This window comes from Mobula birostris, chromosome 26 (genome assembly GCF_030028105.1).
Source record: "Mobula birostris isolate sMobBir1 chromosome 26, sMobBir1.hap1, whole genome shotgun sequence".
NCBI classification, from domain to species: Eukaryota; Metazoa; Chordata; class Chondrichthyes; order Myliobatiformes; family Myliobatidae; genus Mobula; species Mobula birostris.
Genome location: NC_092395.1, coordinates 51,991,453 through 52,017,019, shown reverse-complemented (window position 1 = coordinate 52,017,019; position 25,567 = coordinate 51,991,453). Strand labels below are relative to the sequence as shown.

Sequence of the window (25,567 nt, the reverse complement as noted above, 5' to 3'; positions counted from 1 at the left end):
AGGCCGACCCTTTATCAGCCACCTTCTTCCTCTGACTTCCTTTTTTTTCCCCAATCCTGATGAAGGGTCTCAGTACGAAATACTGATTTTTTACTCTTTCTCTCTAGCCTGTTTAACTATAGTTATCTTGTGTTTGTGATGTCCTGTATAGCGGGACTTCTTTGGTGGCACTTGGCAAATCTCTTTATTATCAGTTTGCTTGTTTAGCATAATCTTAATAGAAATTGTACTCACCATTTTTCTCACATGTTGCAGTAGGCTCCTTGGAATAACCATGAAGCAACCTTTCTGAGAAGTCTTGGTGAAATCCATTTCTTGCCTGTGGGAGCAGTGCTATCCCGTAATGCACCTTGCATGGTTGTGTTGTGATAATCTCGGCAACAGAGCAATGGTTTTTGGGTTCACAGAAAAGAAGGTTGTGACATAAATAGGATAAAGTCTAAAAGAAAGTGAAGTGGATCAGATTCTAATTAATTTTTCATGTCCTAGGGACACAGCTGGTCAGGAACGGTTTCGGACAATCACTACTGCATACTACCGAGGGGCGATGGTAAGATGTCAATATTGCACCAGCTTCATTCACTAACTTTCCTAAGTAAGAGCTGCATTAAAAGATACGCATTCCATGCAATGATCGGATAATAGACACTTGTCCAGCCGAATGAAGAAAGGGGCTCCCTTCTTGGTGCAGAAATGACAAATGGTATGATCAGATCTCATCTGTTAATTACTTGAGCTGTATCTAGACTCGGGGTTTTGTCAGCCCGTCAGAGTGGTGCATGTTCAGTAAGATCGCCTCCCATTTTTCTATGCAACGAGTATATGTCAACCAGAGAGAGAGAGATCTATTTAAGCCCAGTCTTGTTTGCTTTGTCATATTGATACTAGTCTGATGCCCAGCATAGTATGAGCTTTAAATTTTTGTAATTACCTTTAAGGCAGTGCCTTAACAAATGCTTTCCAGAAATGTTAAGTTTACTATCTACTGGTAACCACAGCATGTGTTATTTGTGAGCCACATTATTTGTTAATGTGGGTCATGATGTATGCCAAATTTTATGGTTCTTGTAGTGATGGATTTTTCACATTGTTTCCATGCAGGGTATTATGTTAGTGTATGACATCACCAATGAAAAGTCCTTTGATAATATCAAGAATTGGATCCGGAATATTGAGGAGGTACGTTTTCAGCTTCCACTTGACATGTTGTCTTGGCTGAACATTTACACATTTGCATCTGAGAAGTCAGGGTTTTAATTATATATATTTTGAAAAGTATTATCCAGGAGTTAAGTACTTCCTTTCTGGTCCAGTTATAAAACTGTAACTGCCTGCCTGCTCAGTCAATGTAAGATGATACCCACATATAGTGCAAAAACAAATTAGTATGAATCACAAAATAAATAGAGCTTCAAGAACAAAGAACAACAAAATAATGTTCATGGATCGTCCAGTAGTCTGGTGGCCGTGGGGAAATTGTTCCAAAATCGTTGAGTGTGAATCTTTAGGTTACTGAAACTCTTCCCCATAGTAGTAATGTCCCCAGTGAAGACTGTCTTTGATGATGGATGCAGTCTTCTTGACGCACTGCCTCTTGAAGATATCTTGGATAGCTGGAAGGTTTGTGCCCACGATGGAGTCTACAACCCTCTGCAGCCTCTTGCCATCATGTGCATTGGAGGCTCCAAACCAGTCAGAATGTTCTTCTTGCCCATTCATAGAAACTTGCAAGAGTCTTTGGTGCTATACCAAATGTCCTCAAACCCCTAATAAAGTAAAACAGGTGGCATGCCATCTTTGTGATTGTATGGGGTCCAGAAACTTGAACCTTTTCCACTATTGACCATTCAATGAGGACTGGTTCTCCCTACTTGGCCTTACTGAAGTCCACAATTAGTTACTTTGTCTTTGTGGCATTGAATGCAAGGTAGTTGCAACACTACTTAACCAGCCAATCTATCTCACACCTGTATGCCACCTCATCACCATCTGAGATTTTAACATCAGCAGTTTAATCTGGAAATTTATAGATAGTATTTGAACCGTGTTTAGCCATTCATTGGACTAAGCATGCATCTTTGAAGTGTGCATAGGTTGATTGTCAACAAGGAAGAGATGTCTTTCACAATCCATATTGACTGGATCTCCCAATAAGGAAATTGAGGATCTGGTTACAAAGGGAGGTACAGAGTCCCCCATTTAGAAAGTTAGTGCTTGGTATGGGTGGGTGGGCGATGGTTTTGAATGTTGAGCTGTAATCAGTAAACAGCAGCATGACATGTGTTTTGCTGCTGTCTAGGTGCTCCAAACCCAAGTGCAGAGCTATTTAGGCTGCCTCTGCTGTAGAACTGTTTTGGCAGTAGGTGAATTGCAGCATCTCCAGGTCCTTTCTCAAGCAGGAGTTAATCCTAGCTATAACCAACTTGTCAAAGCACTTCATCATTATAGATGCGAGTGCCTCTGATCAAGAGCAAGGAAGCTTATCTTGCTCTTTTTTTTTTGAGCAGTGGTATGATTGCTGCCCTTTTGAACCTCAGGCTGCAAACACTCCAGCCAGTTGGTCAGTACAGGTTTTTAATACCCAGCTAGGTTCACATTTGGGGCCCAGCAGGAAAGTTTGCCGTTTTGAATGATGTTCTGACGTCAGCCTCTGAGGCAGAGATCAGTGGGTCACCAGGTGCTGTGGAGATTCACACGGTAGTGTTATTCTCTATTTCAAAGCATGTATAAAAGGCACTGATCTCATTGCGGAGTGAAGTATCGTTGCTACTTATGCTGTTAGGTTTTACCTTGTAGAAGGCAATGGCGTGCAAGCTCTAACGCTGTTATATTGCATCTGATTATGTCTATTTTCACACAAAATTGCCTTTTCACTTGCACCATGGCCTGGGCAACTAGGATTTTGGATCACCAGTTTCGAATATCAGAGATCCAGCAGACCATGAATCTCCTGGTTTATCCCATGGATTTTGGCTTGGGTAAACTCGTATGCTTTCAAGGGAATGCGCTGATTATTCGGGTCTTCTTAAATAAGAAAGTATTCATATAGAACCTTGCCCACATTCTTTGCCTCGAAGCAAATGTTCCCTCCTTTATCCTCGTGGTCCTAACCCCTCCGTAGCTATCCTCTCCCTCTTGGTGTAAGTATAAAATGTCTGGGGATTCTCTTTAATCTTACTTGCCAAGGATTTTTCATGGCCCTCCAGGCTCTCCTAGTTCATTTCTTGAGTTGTCTTCCAAGTTCATTATCAACCTCAAGGGTCATGTTTGATTTTGGCTTTCTAAACTTCACGTTTTTTTTTTCCTTCCTGACTGAATTCACCATTTCTCTCAACATCCAAGATTACCTTACCTTGCCACCTTTGCCCTTCTTATTGGATAATATCTATGATGTAGTCCTGTGTAGTTAGTTTTTAAGCACTCTCCACATGGCAGATGTGGACTTCTATCAATGATCAATGTCTTTTCTCCCCATTCGGTGAACGGCCATCTTAAGGGTGCCTAAGGGGATGTTGGTGTGCATCATGGCGGACAAAATCGAATGAAACAATTGAAGTCAACAGGAACCCGGTAGTACTGTATGCCATAATGAAAGATAGGAATTAGTGCAAAGGAATTGAATTTACTGAGGAGGGTGGAACACAGTTGATAGGCCAACCAGATGGTTATGTCAGGGATGAAATCACCTGGCGCTCGTAACAGCTGTCCATATACCAATTCAACCACGGACGACTGTAAGTGCTCTTTTGGAGCTGTTCTGAGGCCCAGCAGGACCCATGGGAAATGATGATGCCAGCACTCATCAGTCAGCGATGCCCTCAAAGCAACCTTCTAAGGAGTGGTAAATCCTCTTGCGTAGGCCATTGGACTGCAGGTCGTACGTCATAGTATGATGTAGCCCAACAGTGAGTTTCTGGGCCATCGTGGCCAAGAAGTCTGTTATGATTGGGGACTGCAGTCAGAGAAAATATCAGATGGGGTGCCAAACGGAGCAACCCATGTGCTGTTGGATGCCTGAGCCACATCTGCGGCTGACGTTGATGCTATGGGGATGAGCTCTGGCTACCTGGTGGTACGGTCCACTATAGTAAGGAGCTGTGTGAAACTGCGGAAGGGGAGCCCGAGGGCCAACAAGGTCCACATTGACATGGTCGAACTGTCACTCGGGGACCTCAAAAAGTGCCAATAGCTCCTGAATGTGACAGTTAATTTTTGCCGGCTGGCACCCCACTCAGGCTGCAGTACAACCACACAGTCCTTTCAAAGGCCGTACCACCACATTTTAATGCAAACCATTTCTGTGAGGTCTTCCGGCCCAAATGCGAGAGGCCACGTGTGGGGTAAAAAATGGTCTGCCTCCAGTTTGTGGTATGATGGGGCGAGGGCAACCGGTTGAGACACCACATAGGAGAGAAACCTCACCTTCCCCAAACTTAATGCCAGCTAACTGCAGACTCACAGTAAGCCTGGACTTCTGGGTCAGTAGCTTGATCGGCTGTCATGCCAGCATAGTCAACCCCTATATGTGTGGCCTCAACAGCTAGCCACAAGAGGCAATCAGTCACAGCATTATTTTCCCCTTAGTATTGTTGTATATCAGTAGGAAACTGATATTGTAGGCCAAGTGGCATTACTGCCGTGCAGACCAAGGGTGTGATATTTCGGCCATCATGTGTACGAGGGGTTGTGATCAACAAGCGCTGTCAAATGGCGACCCTGTAGACGAAAACAAAAATGGTGGACAGCCAGGTAGAGATTGAGAAGCTCACAGTCAAACATGATACATTTCCTTTCGAGGAGACAGAGCTACTGGCTGAAATGGCTATGGGTGTGTTGGGAAGTGTGTACACCAGTAGGGTCACGTTGGAAAGCTCGTTGGGCATTATCAAATGCCCTGGTCATGTCTACTGACCAGTGAAGCATTTGATTAGGGGTATTGCCTTTAAGCGCTCAATACAGGGGGAGCATAAGTTCAGCATCTTGCAGATTGAAGCGGGGATAGAAAATTAACCATGCCTAAAAACTCCTGCAGTTTGTTAGTAGTGCATTGTGGTGGGAAATCCATAACCGCGGCTACTCTGATGAAGGGGTTTCGTACCTTCTGCAGAGATGCAATGGCTGAGAAAGTCAATAGTTCACAACCCAAACTGGCATTTAGCAGGGTTAATAATCAACCCCTGTTGGCTTAAGTGCTTAAAGTGTTCGGAGATGGGATACACGTTTGGATCTGGATGCACTGGTGACAAGTATGTCATCCAGGTCATCACAAAGAAAATTTCAGTCTTTTAATAAAGAGTCCATCAGCCATTTAGAAAGTCTGCTGCTTTTTTCAGACGAACGGCATGTGCTGAATCTCAGGCTACGTCCATACTAGACTAGATAATTTTGAAAATGCCAGTTTTGAGTAAAAATGACAGGCGTCCACAGCAAGCGTTTTTCTTTCTTTCTTTTTTTTTTAAATCTTTTTATTGAATAAGTATACAAAAAGGTAAGCCATATAGGCACTAATACACTGTTAGAATATAATAAAATTACAGGAGATATTAATACAAAAAAAATGATACAAACAATGTAATTTAAACATAACATACTAAGGTAACATAATAATATACTAATTTTTATATATATATATCAATAGAGAAAAAGAAAAAAAAAACCCAAAAAAACCCACCGTGCAACTAACTAAAAGCAAAGCAAAGCAATGGGCTAACTTGGAACCAAGCAGAGTTAAAAAACTTAAAATCACGTCCTCAATCCTGACCTCCATTAAAAACAGTAAAAAAACAAGAAGGGTATATAAATATGGAGCAAAAAAAGAGGAGAAAAAAAAATTACATTAAATGAAAATATTGAATAAAAGATCTCCAGGTCTGTTCAAATTTAAATGAGGAATCATAAAGATTGCTTCTAATTTTCTCCAAATTCAAGCATAATATCGTCTGAGAAAACCAAAAAAAGGTAGTTGGAGCATTAAGCTCTTTCCAATGTTGTAAGATACATCTTTTTGCCATTAAAGTAAGAAATGCAATCATTCTACGGGCTGGAGGAGAAAGATTACTGGAAATTTTAGGTAGTCCAAAGATAGCAGTAATAGGGTGAGGAGAGATATCTATATTCAATATCTTGGAGATAATATTAAAAATGTCTCTCCAAAAAGTTTCCAGAGTAGGACAAGACCAAAACATATGAGTTAAAGAGGCTATCTGCCCCGGACATCTATCACAAAAAGGATTAATATGAGAATAAAAGTGAGCTAATTTATCTTTGGACATATGTGCTCTATGAACAACTTTAAATTGAATTAGGGAATGTTTAGCACAGATAGAGGAAGTATTGACTAATTGTAAAATCTGCCCCCAGTCATCCACGGAAATGATAGACCCCAATTCCTGTTCCCAATCTACCCTAATCTTATCAAATGGAGCTTTCCTAAGTTTCATAATAATATTATAAATCATAGCCGATGCACCTTTCTGACATGGATTAAGGTTAATTATAGTATCTAAAATGTATGTAGGAGGAAGCATTGGAAAAGAAGAAAGTATAGTACTTAGGAAATTTCTAACTTGTAGATATCTAAAAAAATGTATTCTTGATAAATTATATTTATTAGATAATTGTTCAAAAGACATAAGGGAACCATCTAAAAATAAATCCAAAAACCATGAAATACCCTTAGTCTTCCAAATTTGAAAAGCACGATCCGTGAAAGAGGGTGGAAAAAATATAGAAACATAGAAAATAGGTGCAGGAGTAAGCCATTCGACCCTTCGAGCCTGCACCGCCATTTATTATGATCATGGCTGATCATCCAACTCAGAACCCCGCCCCAGCCTTCCCTCCATACCCCCTGATCCCCGTAGCCACAAGGGCCATATGTTACCTAAAATAGGAATTGCTAGCCCAAATTGGTTAAGATCAAAAAATTTTCTGAATTGAAACCAAATACGTAAGGTATATTTAACTATCGGGTTAGATACCTGTTTGAGGCACGTTTTTCAAAATATCTCTGTCCACATTAGAACAGATATTTGGGCGAATCTCCTCCTACTGGGCATGCGCAGGACACAGAAAACAAGCGAAGAGGAAACAGTATACTTAGTGCGCGTTTGTCCACTTACAGACTAGAAAAACTTTAAAGGAATTGCTGTTGGCTCTCGCGCAGGAGGACTTAAAACTAAAAAAAACAACAAATACTGGAGCGTATGGAGGCAACCGACAGGAGTTCACGGACAGTATGACCCGGCTGACAACGAACATTGAAAAACGGACTAACTCTGTTACGTTAATAAAGCACCTTGGTAAATGTATAAAACATGTCTGCATCAGTGTTATCTTGTATTTCCAGACAACGTTACATTAGGCTGTTACACATCTGTTATCAGAGAAGTACTTGCATAAATAGGTAAACCACCTTCATACAAGCAAGGACAGAAAACAGGGCAAAGTGAGTATACTTATTTATTCAGTAAGCTATGGGTCAAAGTATTTGGTGAGTACATTTCTAACTCTCCTGGCTTCAGTCTCGTTGCCGTCTGTTCTGAAATTGTTGGGTTGTGTGGGGGGTTGCGTTCAAGAAAACAATGAAATACTGTGCTGCCACCATCTGTTCTGGCACATCATGACGGCATTTTTAAATAGTCAAAAAAGCTCACTTTACCATTTGACTCTCACACCGTTCACACCGACTGCCCGGCAGTGCTTGCGCAGTACCAAGCAGAAGCAGAAAAAACATTGTTGTTGTGGTGTTGTCATGACAACGTTTTAAAATATCTCCGTTTACCCCATCCACACTACAATGCGCAACAATCGTTTTCAAATTTACACACTCTGGAGAGAGTTTTAGAAAAGCTCCATTTTCGGGGGACGAAAACGCCGTTTCAATGTGGACAGAGGGTCAAAGCGAAGAGAAAAGGCTTTGTTTTCAAAATTTTCCGGCGTAGTGTGGATGTAGCCTCAGAGGCCAAAGGGGGTTCTCAGAAGCACTTTGGGAATGTCCTCTGAGCACAGTGGCACCTAATGGTAGCTGCTAATTAAATCCGCTTTGGAGCCCATTAACCTTCTGGCTAAACATGCAGAAAAGTCTTAGGTGTGTGGGCCAGGTAATGATCAGGGCTGGTGGCCTCATTAAGACATTAGTAGTCTGGGGATTCCTGGAGTATCAAGGTAACAACACAAGGTCTTTAACATCCACAAGCCGGCAGTTCTTGAGATTCACCTTGGGTACACAGGAAGTCTGTGCCAAGCAGAGGTCTAGTCACTTTACCAGAATGGAAGTTCCATGTGCTAAAGTCGCCCTCTGAAGCACAGGCTTCCGTCTTTAAGTCTGGATTTTGCTGCCATTGGCAGCCTCCAGCAGGGTTTCATCACTCTTTGCCTTCTCATCAATAGGCGATGCTGGCAGCACACTCACTTGAGTGTCTCACAAGAAGAGTTGTCCTGAAAGAGTGTCTGTAATGAACAGTAGGTGACTGTGGCAGTTGGAGCCTATAGTGTTCACAACTTCTGATGTTCTGAAGCTCTGGCAGTGTGGAAGCTGCAAGGCAGTCAGCACTTCCTAGCATCCATACCAAAGTGAGCATGGTAAAAACACAGAGCCAGCATAGTCTGTTTCATGTGCTGACCGGGCTTATTGAAGCAGGGAAATGAAGGATTATGCGTCTCTTCCTGGCTGACTGTAGACTCTCAGCTATTTTAGCAAGCACCTATGGTCCTTCACTGGTGCCTCACCAAGAATGAAGAGTTCTTTTTAAAATTAAAACGAGGATGGCGATTTCCCAGGAGAGACTACATGTGGCTTAGCATCATCAAGAGTGAACAAGTAGAGCAACTGTTTTGGTGAGCTCTGACTCAGATAGTCCAAAAGTCTGTAAAAGGTGAGTTTTCAGCTCTGTATTTATCATGTTCAGGCAGTTGTTCCAGTAAACTCACCACTCGTGGAGACATGGAATTACTGAGCAACACTACAAAAAAAATTTGGTGTCATCAGTGGTGATTTCCTGCAGTGCAAATTGGGTCTCTAACCCTGGAATTCACACTTGGAATTTTGTGTTCATTTCTGGTCAACGCATGATAGGAAGGATGTGGAACCTTTAAAGTGGGAGCAGAGGAGATTTACCAGAATGCTGCCTAATTAAAGAGCTTGTCTTAAGGGAAAAGATTGAATGGACTCTTTGGTGAGAAGGAGAATGAGAGGTGACTTGATAGAGGTGTACAAGATGATGAGAGGCATAATTTGATTGGATAGCGAGATACTTTTTGCCAGGACAGAAATGGCTAATACAAAGGGTTATAATTTTTAGGTGATTGGAGGAAAGAATAGAGGGCATGTGAGAGTTATGTAGTTTACAGACTCCGATAGGGGTTGCTGGTAGAGTCAGATATATTAGGGGCATAAGAAACTGAGACAGGCACGTTGATGATAGAAAATGGAGGGCTATGTAGGAGGAAAAGGTTAAATTGATCTTAGTGTGGGTTAAAACGTCAGCACAATATCTTGGACCAAAGGGTCTGTACTTCGCTGTAACGTTCTGTGTTCCTTCCTTGTGGGAAAGTTGAAAGCCTAATGACAGCTGGAATGATATTGTAGAGCACACACCTAAAAGTTGCTGGTGAACGCAGCAGGCCAGGCAGCATCTCTAGGAAGAGGTACAGTCGACGTTTCGGGCCGAGACCCTTCGTCAGGATTAACTGAAAGAAGAGCTAGTAAGAGATTTGAGAGGGGGAGGGATGGAGCCAAGAACTGGACAGGTGATTGGCAAAAGGGATATGAGAGGATCATGGGACAGGAGGCCCAGCGAGAAAGAAAAGGGGGAGAGGGGGAGAAAACCCAGAGGATGGGCAAGGGGTATGGTGGGAGAATGGATTGTGTGCTGGATTGCATAGAAGGTTAGAAAAGCAAATTTAGCTGTGATCTTTTCATGATAGGTTCTTTGCTTTATTTCTTAGCATGCCTCAGGAGATGTAGAGAAAATGATCCTTGGGAACAAGTGCGATGTAAATGAGAAAAGACAAGTCAGCAAAGAACGTGGAGAGAAGGTAGGAGCCTTGGAGCTGCCACTGCTGCCTTGCTATGGGAAGCCTGGGCTTTGTTTTAAAATAGTCTCTGAGTGACAATGTTTGACACAAGTTCGAATAGTTTCTTTAATGTTTTGCCTCTGCTGTAAACTATTAGATGATCTGATTATCCATGGTTGGTCCAAATGCATTCACTTGAAACGAATCTTGTAGCTTTCCCCTAATATCTCCACAGCTTTGTCTGTATCCTTCGGAGATGGGACTGCGGTAAGTCCACAAATTATTAACTTGTTTTAGTCATCGCAGATCTGGAGTAGCTATTATGGTTATATTTATTTTATTTTAACCAGTAACATTTGTCATCTCTACTTGACATAAATAATGAGCATGCTGTGGTTTATCAGTGGGCTGCAGTGCTATCCTCCTGCCCTTGCCTGACTTTTCAACCTTTGCATCCGATTGCTCATCTTGATTTGTCTTTAAATTCCACTTGTATATAAAACTAACCACCAACTTACTTCTCATATTGTCTTACAATATAGGAGGGGACTGTTTCTTGGAGTAATCTCATCAGCCCCTTTTCCAACTTCCCAACTATTGATTGATGAAACAGCAAACCGTAGAACAGTACAGCATAGGAACTGGCCCTTTGGCCCATGATCTATGCCAAAATACTTTAAATAAACTCATCCCTTATGCGCACATAACATCCATGTCCCTCCATTCTCTGCACATTAAATTGCCTAGCTAAGAACCTAAGAATCGCCCCTATAGTATCTATCTACACCATTGCCCTGGCAGCAGATTTTAGACTCCACCACTGCTTCTACTTCTTTAATTGTCAAATCTCCTGTGAACTTCTCCACCCCAGCCACCACTTTAAATGGATGCCCTCTGGTTTTAGACATTTCAAACCTGGCAAAAAAAGGTACCTACATACTTCTCATTATAAACTTCTATCAGGTGTCCCTTCAGCCTCTGCCAGTTCAGAGATTTAATAAAAACAAGTTTGTGCAACTTCTGCTTATAGCTCATGGCCTTCAGACAGCATCCTGCTAAAGCTCTTCTGCACCCTTTCAAAGGCACCACATCCTTCCAAAAATAGGGTGACCACAACTTAATGCAATACTATGCAGCCTAACCAGAGTTTTATAAAGCTGCAACATAACTTCCCAAATCTTTATCTTAGTGCCTTGACTAATAAAAGCAAATGTGCAGTGCATCTTCAGGTGGGACAGTTCTGTGGACAGTTGAGATGAAAGTTAAACTTTTGGCAGAAATGCACACTACTACATTTGGAGATAAAAGGGCACTGCACACCAATACCAAAACCTCATCCCAAGCATGGTGGAAGGGGCATCAGAATTTAGGACTGCTTTGCTGCCTCTGGGACTGGAGAGCTTACAATTGTTGAGGATACAATGAATTCAAAATTGTATGAAGACATTTTACCTTTTACTACCCTATCAAGACATTTTACCTTTTACTACCCTATCAAGACATTTTACACTTTACTACCCTATCAAGACATTTTACACTTTACTACCCTATCAACCTGCACAGCTGCTTTCAGGGAGGTAGGGACTTGGACCTGAAGTTCCCTCTATACATCAATATTGTTAAAGTGTTCTGTCATTGCAGTTTACAGCCCCTCTACATCTCATCTTCAATCAGCCACACCTCACACTTGGACAGATTAAATTCTGTCTGCCATTTCTCGGCAACTGATCTACTGTATCCTTTGGTAACTTTCTCTACGTGATCCATAGCACCACCAGTCTTTGTATCATTCTGAATTCACTAACATCCATCAATATTTTTGTCCAAGTTTTGCACTTTTTCAAATCATCAGTGATAACTCTTGGTGGTTCTTAACAGTATATGGAATTCCCTCACTTCCAAAAACTGGTGTACGTTATGCAAGTAATTGAAGGGCAACTTCATGCCTTTCAACCGGAGCTTTATTGCAACGGACAACTGACTCAGCAAAAATGCAATCTAGGTTCCTCCCACACTTCTTTTTTCTACTCACTGACGAAGGACAGCATGTGTGTCCTATTTCCATTTGTCCACATACCCTGTACACTGAAGAAATGTCTGCACCCACAATTTTCTTATGATTCGAAATGCACTGCTACAATGGCAATCAATCAAAATTATCTTTGAAGGAAAGCTTCAAAGTTCCTTTGCAACTGACAGTATATTCCGGACTATTTAATAAGCACTTAGATTTTTAAGTTTTTAGACAGTTCAGTGGCAGTTCTATGTTGGGTAACTGGGTTACAAACGTTGGTCCAGTGCTATAGGACTTCACTCTGAGAACATCGAGAGACTTTCTAGCTGTATTTAACTGAACCTAATACACAGTAAAGAACAGGGAGAGGAGGCAGAGTCGTAGAATTATCAGGTTTTTCAAGCAGAATGTAATTTACTCTGTCTCTATGCTACCAGATTTGGAGATAATTAGGTTCCCTTTTGTGTCTCAGCTCTTGCAGGTTACAATTTATCCAGGTATAAATGGGCTGTGAATTTCAGGCAGTGAGGCAGTTCCCATTAGTCTTGGACTGAAACTTATTTTCAAATGGCTCTGCCTCTTTTTTTTTTTGTTTCCGTCTGACTACCAAAGGAAATAGATCCAACCTGTGCACAGACCTGGGAATTTTTATACTCCCATTAAATCAGTATTTAGACACAGGGAGAAAAAATGTAGTTTTAATGATCTCCTCAAAACTTTAATTTTCCATCCTTGGGAGCTTCCTTATGAATAATCAGCACCCTCTCTAGTGCTATCACATCCTTCCAAGTGTGCTGACTGGAACTGGACATGGGACTGCAGCTCTTGCCTATCTTATACAGTGAAGTCCTGATGTAGACAGTGCTTTACAAATTCCACCAAGCCTTCACGCTAAAGTGTTCCCACTCAAATGGGAGTTAAAATCTGCCACAATGATAACCCACTTGCACTTGTCATTTGTCTGTTTATCTATAAAGTTCACAGTAGGCTGGGTTGCATATATAGGAAGAGAAACTGAGTCAAGCTTTCAGTTCGATGACCCTTCATCATAACAGGGAACGAGACCAAAAGAAGTGCATTAAGCTACAGGGAAGGTGAGGAAGGAGGGATGTAAATGGTTGTCTGGTCAGTGAGTGAATGGGAGCAGTTAGAGTGTGAGAACTGAGGCAAAATATTGTAGAAGCTGTGAAATGCTGAGTACATATGGCACTGTCATTATTTTTGGATTTCCAGCGTTTGCAATTTTTTTTGTGGAGGGGGATTGTTCACGTATCTGCTCCTCTGTCTCCCCTGACTGCCTGGCTGGGAGAGGGGGTGTTGCAAAATGATAAAGGCATGGTAGCATAGTGGTTAGCACACCACTTTACAATACTAGCAACCCAGGTTCAATTCCCGCCATTGCCTTGTTAAGAATTTGTACGTTCTCCCCGTGACCACATGGGTTACCTCTCACAGTCCAAAGACGTACCAGTTAATTGGTCACGGTAAATTGTCCAACGGTTAGATTGGGATTAAATCTGGAGATTGCTGGGTGGCACAACTCAAAAGGCCGGAAGGGGCTATTCCATGCTGTTTCACAATAAATAAGTAAATAAATAAATAAATTTGTTACTTACAAATTTTATCCATATGGCCTCATTGGAAGAAACTTTTGAAGGCATCCTCTCTGAGTATTGCTATGATCTTCCTAATGAATATTATAACACTCCCTGCTTATCACGCCTGAAACCTTATACTCTGAAATTTTGAGCTGTTGGTGCCACTCTCCTTTCAACCCTGCTTCTGTGATTGCAAATATGTCATATTTCCATGTGCTGATGAATACCCTAATTTCATCAATCTTAGTAGTACACTTTTAATGCAGTGCACTTTTCTTAACCATACCGATGCTGACACTGAAATCTTAGAGCAGATGCTCTGGACTTTCAGACCGGGATGGAATGTGTGGATATTCTAAAGAAAAATACACACAATAGTGGAAGGACTTAGCAGGTCAGGCAGTGTATGTGGAAGTGAATAAACAGTTGACTTGTTAGGCTGAGAGTCTTCTTCAAGAGTCCCAAAAGCCAACTGTTTATTCACTTCCATGGATGCCATCTAATCTGAGTTACTCCAGCGTTTTGTGTGTGTTCCTCTGGATTTCCAACATCTGCATAATCTCTTGCGTTTAGAATCTTAGAGTTTTTCGAGGAAGTTACCAGGAAAGTTGATGAAGGCAAGGCAGTCGATATTGTCCACATGGATTTTAGCAAGGCATTTGACAAGATTTACAAGTTTGGTCAAGAACATTCAGTCACTTAGCATTCAAAATGAGGTAGTAAATTACATTCCACATTGGCTTTGTGGAAGAAGCCAGAGACTGGTTGTGGATGGTTGTCTTCCTGACTGGAGGCTAGTGACTAGTGGTGCTGAGTCTGTTGTTTGTCATCTATAAGTCAGCAATCTGGATCAAGAAATTTGCAGATGATTCCAAGATTGAAGGTGTTGTGGGTAGCGAGGAAGACTATCAAAGCTTACAGCGGGATCTGAACCAACTGGAAAAATGGCAGATGGAACTTAAAGCAGACAAGTGTTAGGTGTTGTACTTTGGAAGAACCAACCAACGTAGGTCTTACAGAGTGAGCAGTAGAGCACTGAGGAGTGCAGTCAGACAGAAGGATCTGGGAATACAGATCTGTAATTCCTTGAAAGTGGTGTCACAGGTCGATAGTGCTGTAAAGAAAGTTTTTGGTACTTTAGCCTTCATAAATCAATGTATTGAGTGCAGGAGTTAGGATGTTATGTACAAGATGTTGGTGAGGCCTAATCAGGAGTATTGTGTCTAGTTTTGGTCACCTACCTATAGGAAACATGTAAATAAGATCGAAAGGGTGCAGAGAAAAGTTACAAGGATACTTGAGTTATTGGGAAATGTTGAATGTCAAAACTTAGAAGATTGAGGTAAGATTTGATAGATTTATACAAAATTATGAGGAATAGAGATACAGTAAATGCAAGCAGTCTTTTTTTTTCCATTGAGGGGTGAGTCTACAACTAGAGATCATGGGTTAAGGGTGAAAAGTGAAATATTTAAGGGGAAGTCGTAGGGTGGTGAGACTGTGGAACAAGCTGCCAATGCAAATGGTGGATTCAGGGTCAATCTCAAAATTTAAGAGAAATTTAGATAGGTATATGTCTGGTATGGAGGGCCATATTCCAAGTGATAGGACTGGGCACATTAATGGTTCAGCACAGACTTCATGAGCTGAGAGACCTGATTCTGTGTTGTAGTGTTCTATGACACTATTCTGAATAGTTTGAGAAAGAAGTTGATTTGTTTCTTTGGAAGTAGGAAAATAAAGTGGAATATTCAAGTTGTAATTACATTGAAGAGTGATCTTATAAAAATCACTGTTGGCTGCTTGTGGAGAGAAAGCCGATAACTATTTTAAATCAACACCATCGATTTCTGCTTTTTGGGTCAACAGAAGGATCCTCTCTCATGAGTAATTGTTTAAAAATGAAAGTACTTGAAAATTAACCTGAAAGTGCTTCAAGCATTTTGGGATTGCTTGAGACTTCAGGCATGCTTGAGGCATATCTCCCTCACTCCGTTCCTCACTTCTGTACGTTATTATTTTTTTTAATCTTTCTTTTCCAGTTAGCCAGTGACTATGGAATTAAGTTCATGGAAACCAGCGCCAAAGCAAATATAAATGTGGAGAATGTAAGTATTGCTTATTGTCTGGTCATTTCCTGTTTTTTGCATTATATTTTTAATGTAAACACTTTCTATCATTAGAAAGATGAATTCTGGTCCAGTAATTATTAAATTTCCAGAGCTTGGTAACTTAACACCTGGTTTGTGCAGTCACAAACAGAAATGCACACATGTAGAGACCACAAAAGAATACTGTGTGCAGCTCTGGTCACCATATTATAGGACAGTTGTGATTAAGCCAAAGAGTTCAGTGATGATTCACAGGAATGTTACTGGGACTAGGGGTCTTGAGTTACATACAAAGAGTAGCTAGGCTTTGACTGTATTCCCTGGAGTGAATGAGGGTGATATAAAATCGTGAGGGGCTTAGATGAAGTGAACTTTCACAGCCTTTTCCCCAGGTAATGAAGTCAAAGTGAGAGGGCATAGAACATAGAAAACCTACAGCCCAATACAGGCCCTTCGGTCCACAATGTTGTGCCGAACATGTACTTAGTTTAGAAATTACCTAGAATTACCCATAGCCCTCTATTTTTCTAAATAGGTTTAAGGGGAAGTTTTTGAAGTAGATCGGAGTCGTTTTTCATACAGAGGGTGACAGGTGTGTGAAACAAACTGCCAGAGAAAGTGGTAATGTGGGTACAATTACAAAGTATGAAACTAAACACAGGCAGACAGGACTAGCTCTGGATAGCATCATGGTCGGGGTGAAGGACCTGTTTATGTTTCATACAGCTACGTAGTTAGTTTGGATATGGCTTGCATGTTCCTCTCCTGTTTCGTTTGCCTTCTGCACTCTTATAATTTTGGAGTGAAGAGGCAATTTGTACCTGATGACTTATTATAATTGAATACATAAAGGTGGTTGGGGAAAAGCTGTTGAATCTTGAGCTCCCGTATAGTTAGAGGGACTTCAGGGCAGTAAGTGAATGGATGAAGCATGACTGGTGGAATATAGTATAAGAAAATGAGCTTATTTACTTTGGTAGAAAATAATTAATGTTTAAATAGTGAGGTTTGAAAAGTCATCTGAATCAGAATTAGGTTTATTATGCAAACAACAGGAATTCTGCAGATGCTGGAAATTCAAGCAACACACATCAAAGTAGCTGGTGAACGCACCAGCTGGCCTGCTGCGTTCACCAGCTACTTTGATGTGTGTTGCAGGTTTATTATGACCAGCATTTGACTGAGATTTCATATAGAAACTTCACCAACAATTACAGCAGTGTTGATGGCCCTTATTGTGTGTGTGGGGGGGGGAGGGGGGGTTATTACAAGAAGTATTTTGTTCCAATAATAAATTGGCTTATTATTGTCATGTGTACAATTTTTGAATGCATGAACACCATCTATTATTGTTGCTATAAAACAACAAATCTCACATCAAAAAGACAATGATAATAAACCTGATTCTGGTTCGGTTTGTCTCAGGCATCCTTCAGAACTGTCAGTTGTTGTAATTATCTCTGCAGCTACCTCTTTTTGGCTTAAAACTTTGCAACTGTAAAATGGGTGCAATCAGTTTTTCTTCAGATTTGATTTCGTGGTGAATAGCAGTGTGCCAGGCAGTGCTGGAAAGCAGAGGGATTTTGGGGAATAAGTACATGGCTCACTGAAAGTGGTATCACAAGTAATCAAAGTGGCGAAGGTGATGTTTGAAACACTTGGCCTCATCAATCAGTGCATTGATTACAGGAGCTCAACTTAAAAGCAAATGAGAGGGCATATAATAGAGCAAAAATTTGTAGGAAGTTACAGGATAGGGAAGCTTTTAGAAACCAATGGAAGGCAACTAAAAAAAGCCATAGGAGGGAAAAGATGAAATATGAAGGTAAGCACAGAAGTTACCAGAAGACTGGATGCTTAAGGAAAAATCTTGCTTGACAAATCTGTTGGAATTTTTTGAGGAAGTAACAAACAGAATGAAAAAGGGGAATTAGCGGATGTGTACAGATTTTCAGAAAGACTTTGAAAAAGTTGCAATACGCAAGGCTGATTAACAACACAAGAGCTCGTGGTATTACAGGAAAAATACAGGTATGGATGGAGCATTGGCTGATTGGCAGGGGGTAAAGGGTGAGAATAAAGGGAGCCTTTCCTTGTTGGCTGCCGGTGACAGTGGTGTTCCATAGGGTTTAGTGTTGGGACTACTTTTTGTTATATGTCAGCGATTTGGATGATGGAATTGATGGCTTTGTGGCCAGTTTTGCAGACAATACGAAGGTAGGCAGAGGGCAGGTGGTATTGAGGAAACGGAGGCTGTAGAAGGTCTTGGGCAGATTAGAAGAATAGGCAAAGAAGTGGCAGTGTTGGGAAGTGTATGGTCATGCACTTTGGTAGGAGGAATGAAAGTGTGGACTATTTTCTAAATGGGGAAAAAATTTAAAAATCCAAGGTGCAAAGGGTCTTGGGAGTCCGGAGGAAAGGTATGTGGTTCACTGGGAGAACGTACAAACTACTTGCAAGCTCTGAAGTCTGGAGTGCCCTGAGCTGCAATATCGTCAAGCTACGCTGTGCTATAGGGATATAGGCCGAGCACTGGAAAATGGAACTAGCTTAGATGGACATCTTGGTTGGCATGGACCAATTGGGTTAAAAGGCACTTCTACGCTGTAGAACTCTATGGGTATTAGGGACAGGGGTTTTTGAGTTGGCTGAAACAAAGGAAAGAATTAGGACTGAGGAATTGTGAGAGATTTGCAATGACTGGGGCCAATGCTATAGCCATTAGCTTGTTAGAGTAGAAGCAGACTGGTTCTGTGCAGTATTATTGTCAGCTTTTGAGTGACAGGGTCAAAGGAAACTTGGAAGGAGGCATCCTGAATGGGGGCAAAAAGGAATGGTCTGATGAACGATTGTGAAGTAACATGGAGAGTCATGGGCAGAACCATGTATGCACCTGGGTAGGTGACTTGCCATGACCTCAGAGGGACAGCTTGCTGGTGTGCTGCTGAGTTGTAGTTTTCTTCATTTGTTCTTTCTCAATAGAGCATTGACCATTCTGATGTTTACTGTTTCAGGCATTCTTTACTCTGGCCAGAGACATAAAAACAAAAATGGACAAAAAGCTGGTAAGTGTCTTTTACCTCCTTTTCCTCCATTTCTGTGCTCATTACCCAGGACAAGTTCAGCATGTAGTCAACTTACGGGGCTCCTTTTGGTGGGTTAGTAACTGGACATGAAAGTTAGTCCCGCTGAGTGGGATTAGATGCATGAAATTCTATCCATCTTTCTTGTCAGCACAGCAGTAGTGGCACATCACATGGCACAATGCTAACTCTTGCCCTGCTGCTGACCCCTAAAATGAATGAAAAAATCCCATTGACCCTCACTTAGAATTGAATGTTAAGCCAAGTGACCAAAAGTTTAGTGAGTTGAGCTTATGTAGCCTTAAAAATGAAAGGGAAGCAGTGGGTCAGAAAGGTTGGTGAATTCTGAAACGGAGAGGTAAACTGAGGTCTGTGGATCTTTGTGCTGGGGAGGCCATCTATAGTCCTTGACAGGAACTTTTCCTGGCTCTGCTAGTGGGATTGTTTATGGGGAGTTTCATCCTCTTCATTCACATCAAATGGTCAGCTGATGTCACTTTGAACAAACCATGCATAGCAGGCCTGCTAGAATATTTTAACAGCCCTTAAGAATTTGAGGGTAACTGACTGCTTTGCTGTTAATGTACAGAAAGGGACAGCTGGTGGCTTTCCTTAATTTCTATGATTGCTGATGGCTGTGTGGTCAGTTGCTCATTCCCCATCACTGTCCTTCACTTACACCACTTTCAGGTAACTGGCATCCCCTCTGTCACTGCGATTTTAATTTTTCTTCCACGCTGCACTGACTCCTGCACCCCTTGCCCCTCTATCGCTGCAATCCGTCTTCAATACTGATTCACTGATCTCCTGCAGTGACAAGAAGACCTGCTCTACCACATAAGTGGAATGTCAAGCTGCCTCTTTCTACTCAGTGCCCAAGTGACCCGGACTGGCCCCAGGCCTAATTGTGCCACCCCTCGTCAAGACCACACAGGTCCAGGTCCAAGGCAGAGAAAGCTAGAAGGGGAGAAGTTCAGCAATGACTGCTAAGGTGTGTAGAGTACAGGAGGGTGCAGACACCAGATGAGAGTCGCCCATCATGTTTGATGCACAATGAGGTTATTGTTGATAAGGGAGAGGTGCTGGTTTGAGTTGGGCTGTGACTCACCTGAATTAAGTTTTTTAAATAATTACCTTAAATGCTGAATGTATTAATTTGATGGGATGTGATGTGATTGCTTTGGCTAAACTCTTCTTTCTTCTTTTTATGTAGGAAGGTAACAGTCCACAAGATAGCAACCAGGGTGTGCGAATCACCTCAGAACAGAAAAAGAGCAGTTTCTTCCGTTGTCTCCTTCTGTGATGAACTCTGCCTTTGGAAAAGTCCGAGCACTTTCAGACTTGAATTGAAATGTGCACACACTGTGCTTTTCTTGTACAGATGGACACTTCCTTTGGACAAGCCTTGTTGTGTGGACAAAGACTTACAGTGACCAAGCAGTTGAGGTTTTTGGCTTTTAGGACCTGTCCAATGATGATTACCTCAGTGATGGAAATGTGCACATCAGAATACTCTGTTGGGACCCCCCCCCCCCATATTACTGATTTCCAATCGGTTGAGGTGCAGTTGTGTGAAATTCTAGCAAACCTGCTTCCTCTAATTCCCTCTGCTTTTCCTGCTTTGTTTCTCCCCACTGATCGTGTTGTGAACATGGTATCAGCATTGAGCCTCTTCCTGTTCCAGCAGCCCAGTATTTTAATGTGCTATTGCTGTTGTTGCTTCACATGTGACTCTCCTTATACATTGCTATGTCTGAAAGGGCTTTGTTTGCTTTCTGCCAGTGTATCATGTCTGTATATTGGTTGACGTGATGATTATGAGAAGGTTAGAGTAGCCCAAATGTCAGTTTTCAGACCGAGAGTCAAGTATATCTGTTCCCTGGATGGTTATGGTGCTGAAAACTGCTCAGTTGATCACTTCCTGTCCCACATCTATTGAATTCTTGGTCTCATGGCTTTCCCTGTATTTAGGTTTTCTTCATCATGCAGTGTGCTGAAGCTGCTGGTGACGTAGTGCAGCAGTGTCACTGTCACTATTATATCCGTGGCAGGTTTAGCTAAGTGTTGCTAGTGGGCACTTTGTCCTGAACCACCAGACAAAAATTGGATCTCGGGTAGACTTTTCCTTTGTTCCTGATGTTTACTATGGCAGCGCGTCAATACCACTCCTGCTTTTCCGGGGCTTCGGAGGCAAGCGGCCAGAATCAACCAAAGGCAATATTTCCAAATGATGACTGCCTGTATTGTGATGTTATCCCTGCAAGTGGCACCAATTAGTGCAGGTTCAGTGTATTGAGGACCAGAGAACAGGGGTGGTGGGTGTTGATGAGGAGTAGAGAATGTAGCAAAGGGGTTGAGACCAAAGAGTTGGGAGGGCAGCCTAGATTGAAACAAACCCCCTCCCCCACCATCCCAGCCCCTGATTAGAGCTGAGCTGCATCAGCCATTCATTTATTTGTAGCCTTATTCGTTATCCATTACTTTGTTTCAGCACTGCTCAGTTGACAGACCCTTGCTGAACCATGTTCTGAAAACTCCCTGAATACGGATGCGTAAGGCCACAGTTCAGTACAGGTGCTGTCCGTGGTTGCAAGAAGTGGACCAGAACTGATTCATTTGTAGCTCACAGGCTGCAAGAATCAGCAGTTTAGCAGAATAGAGAGTTAATGCACTATGGGAAGGTTCTGTTAATAAGCTTCATGTATATTTCTGGAACCTGAGTATTGACATAGTAAAATTCTCTCAGGGAGATAAATTGCACTTTCAGTTGAAGAGCTGTCAATGTTGTAATATTTGAATGTGGAGTATGAGACTTATACACACTTTATCACCAGGTGGTTTGTCTCTTATTTTTTGTTATAAATTTCCATGCCAGGCTGTAACTATCACCATATAAATTGGTTAGTAAGTAGGATTTACTGATAAGGCTATTGTTACAGACTTGCTTTAGGTATGGTAATGTTTTGATTCCTTTAAAACCAATGAGTAGCTATGAAGTTAATTTTAGTTTCTTGAATATTAAGTAGAAAGGCAGTGAGAACAGTGGCTTCTATTCTGACCAACATTCAGCATTACCTCCTCCCAGACCATTTTCACCCTTTTGCCCACTAACAGTGATCAAGGAGATGAGTGTATCTCTGTCAGATCTCCTCACAGAAATGGAAACCCACAAAGCCAAGAGTACATGGTTATTCAGAGCCCTTGAACATAATGCTTATTCTTAAACATTTAAGGTTAAAGACCTGCACTATGGGTGTTAAAAGTTATCATGCGGACAGCAGTAATGGAGGATGCTCCTGTATTGATGATACACAGTTGGTTGTGTACAGTGATAACTGCTTTTCCACATATATGTAGCAAGTTGGTTTAGCAGGTACTGCACTTGGTGAAACCAGAATATCCTTTTGTATTTCACTGTGCACTTTGTGTAGTTTGGATGAAGGAGTGAAGACATGCATCCTTTAATCCTACACACAGAAACTATGTTGTTATCAAAAAGCTGGCCTTGTACAAATCATGTCACCTGTTTGGATATCTAAGCTGATTACTTCATCAGAGTTCACCAGTCTGAGCTGTCCCTTTCCAAGCAGTCAGGAATAGACTGACATTTGAAGACCTGTTTTTCAGTTTCCTACTCGTTCGAAATATAATGGTCTTGTGGTTAAGGTGAATAAGTTTATTCCCAAGGGCATTTTGCAAGATGTAGAATGCCACGCCCCTCCAAAGTTTCCAGCTGTTGCCCCAATGATTTGTAAACAAGCCTTTTCTCTCATGATTACATTCTTTGTATATGCCCCAATCATTAAAAATATTTCTTCTTCTTGTTTGATATCCACTGATTCCACTACTTTGGATCTCACTTGAAAGGAAATTATTTATTCACTTCCTGGAATGTGACCTGCAGTTTTCAAGCTAGTATTGGCCATATTCCCTGAATCCCATCCATTTTGTCATCTTACAGTATTCCCTTCTGTTAAATGTTTGTTTTCAGATGTTTAAAAAGTTTAATTTTGTGAAATGTCTTTTTCTTCCCCATCCCCCTGCCTCCACCACCACCCATAATCCCATAGTCCTTAAATCTTGTCATTACTTCATGATGTAAGTTCCTTCTAACTTTTGTTGTTTAGATCATCCAGGATGACTGTGGCATTCTAATAGTTGTTAGATTAGTTCCAGGAAGTTGTTCAATTCCCACTATAATACAGATATATTTTATTGTTGGTGTCACCTTACAGCTGGACCTGGAATTTAATGTACCATCCGGACTCAGTTATTCAAGTGGGCTTTAACTATGTTGAAAAGCAGAGTTCTCATAATGTTTCACACCATTTAGAGCTAACAATATTTTTGATGTTTTAAAAGAGGCAGATAACAGTATCTAATATGTGAAAACAGTTCCAAGTTTCCAAACGAATTTAACTTTGTTCCTTATTACTAACTAATGGTGACTATTAAATAACAACTGTGTTGACAGGCCCTTGCTGATGGATGATACTGATGCCGTTGTCCAAGAGGTAGGGTGGTTTGTCCCTGGTTAGCACCACAAGCCTTGCTTGGTTAATTTTTTTTGTTGCATCTTGAAAGCCACCAAGCTAGAGAAGGTTGCTCACTGGGAAGGAATTGTCCCCAGTGAAATGGATCCCCGTCAATAAAGCAGAGTTAAATGGCCATTCCATTCAATTCAATTCAACAGCCTTTCTGTCGTACCAGTGGAGACTGTGTAGGGTCCAATTTCCACATGAGTTTCTCTCTAGTGTTCCAAAAACTGGATAACTTATAGCAAAGGAGTTGTTTGAAACATGACCCAGTATGTGGCAAGTGATGTGTGGTTACTTCAGCTGTAACCTCTTGACAGGTGTGGAGCAGTCGACTTCAGTGTTCTTCCTACTCTCCTGCTTTTACAGGACATTGTGGTCTGATGGTGACACTGTGAGAGTGGTGCATAAGTCTGTATGGAGACTGAACCATATCCAACACAGTTCAACCTAACAGCACAGTACATAGACTGTAGACTTCAGTGTCCCCTTCTGTCAGTTTGAACAATTCCTGTTATAACGGTATTGTACAAAGAATGTGGGAGGAAAATATTCTGTCTATTTCACTCTCATTATCCAATGTAAATCCTACAAACCACGAAATACAAAGTCCAGAATTCACTTGGTTCAAAGGGATCGGGGAGCTGAATTGTTTCAGGTGACTGTAGATAACTTTACATAAAAAAGGACCTACTTTATAATTGTTCTGTACTTGCTGATGTTACTGGATTTATAGACAGAAGTGGAGTTTTAAAGAGATTAAAATGTGAGTCCTATAAAAAGCAAATTCTCTGATCTAATTATTGTTTGAGCATTTTTGATAACTTATTCCAAATCTTTCGACCTGCTGAGATTAAAACCATGGGAGGAGTGGTCATAATTTGTAGAATTCTTAGCTCCTTGTGAAGGATTGCCTGAGGCAAGTTAATTATACTTGTATTTCTGTTGTCAAACTGTATCAATTTCAGTCAAATTAAACAAGACATAGGAGCAGAATTAGCCCATTCAGCCCATCGAATCTGCTCCACTATTCGATCATAGCTGATGTATTTTCCCTCTTAACTCCATTCTCCTACCTTCTCCCTGTAACTTTTGACACCCTTACTAATCAAGAACCTATCAACCTCTGCTTTAAATACGTATATCCAATAACATGGCCTCCACAGTCGTCTGGCAATGAATTCCACAGATACACCAACTTCTGGTTAAATAAACTTCTCTTAAAGGCACATCCTATTCTGAGGCTGTGCCCTCAGATCCTAGACTCTCCCACTATTGGAAACATCCTTTCTGTCTAGGCCTTTCAATATTCAGTACGTTTCCATGAGATTCCCCCTCATTCTTCTAAGCCCCAGTGAATGTAGGTCCAAAATTATCAAATGCTCCTCTTACATTCATTTCTGGCATCATTCTAGTAAACCTCTTCTGGACTCCAATGGCAGTACATTCTTTCTTAGATATGGAACCCAAAACTGCTCACAATACTCCGAAGTATGGTCTGACCACCGGCTTATATAGCCTCAGAATTACATCCTTTTATATTCTAGTGCTCTCGAGATGAATGCATTTGCTTTCCTTACTACCGATTCAACCCGCAAGTTGACCTGTATGGAATCTGCACTAGGGCTCCCAGGTTCTTTTGCACCTCAGATTTCTGAATTTGCTCTCCCTTTATTCCTTCTACCAAAGTGTGGGACGTCCCAGTTGCCAAGACTATTAGTATCCCATAAATCTGCCCGTGAATTCTAGCTCTGAACATAGAGGATTGCCCAGGAATGGACCCTTTGACCTACGCTGATGTGTTGAACTAATTAAATTAGTAATCAAATGCACAACTAAGCTAATCCCTTCTTCCTACACAATGGACCCATATCAGAATGTGGTTTATTATCACCAGCATGTGATGTGAAATTTGTTAACTTAGCAGCTGCAGCAGTTCAATGGAATACATAATCTAGCAGAGAGAGAAAAAAATAATTAAAATAAAGCAAGAATAAAGGGAGGTAGTGTCCAAAGCTTCAATGTCCATTTAGGAATCGGATGGCAGAGAGGAAGAAGCTGTTCCTGAATTGCGGAATGTGTGCCTTCAGGCTTCTGTATCTCCTACCTGATGGTAACAGAGAAGGCATGCCCTTCCATTCCCTACATATTTGTATGCCTATCTAGAATGACTTCAAAGGCTCCTATCATGTTTGCATCCGCCACTATC

At 41.4% G+C, this 25,567-nt stretch overlaps 1 protein-coding gene across 2 annotated transcripts in view; it reads left to right on the top strand.

Annotated features, from left to right (window-relative positions):
* The window catches only part of rab8a (RAB8A, member RAS oncogene family), a 32,160-nt gene extending 8,015 nt beyond the window's left edge, over nucleotides 1-24,145 (top strand). The window contains exons 3-8 of one of the 2 annotated variants that reach the window (XM_072244479.1): nucleotides 490-550; nucleotides 1,102-1,179; nucleotides 9,949-10,038; nucleotides 15,672-15,737; nucleotides 18,755-18,805; nucleotides 20,037-24,145. In XM_072244479.1, coding sequence (XP_072100580.1) covers nucleotides 490-550; nucleotides 1,102-1,179; nucleotides 9,949-10,038; nucleotides 15,672-15,737; nucleotides 18,755-18,805; nucleotides 20,037-20,126 — 436 coding nt within the window. In that variant the 3' untranslated portion in view covers nucleotides 20,127-24,145. Of the gene's footprint in view, nucleotides 1-489; nucleotides 551-1,101; nucleotides 1,180-7,123; nucleotides 7,469-9,948; nucleotides 10,039-15,671; nucleotides 15,738-18,754; nucleotides 18,806-20,036 lie in introns of those variants that run through there. The other variant, XM_072244480.1, reaches the window with a different exon arrangement.
* Nucleotides 24,146-25,567: the final 1,422 nt, after the last annotated feature.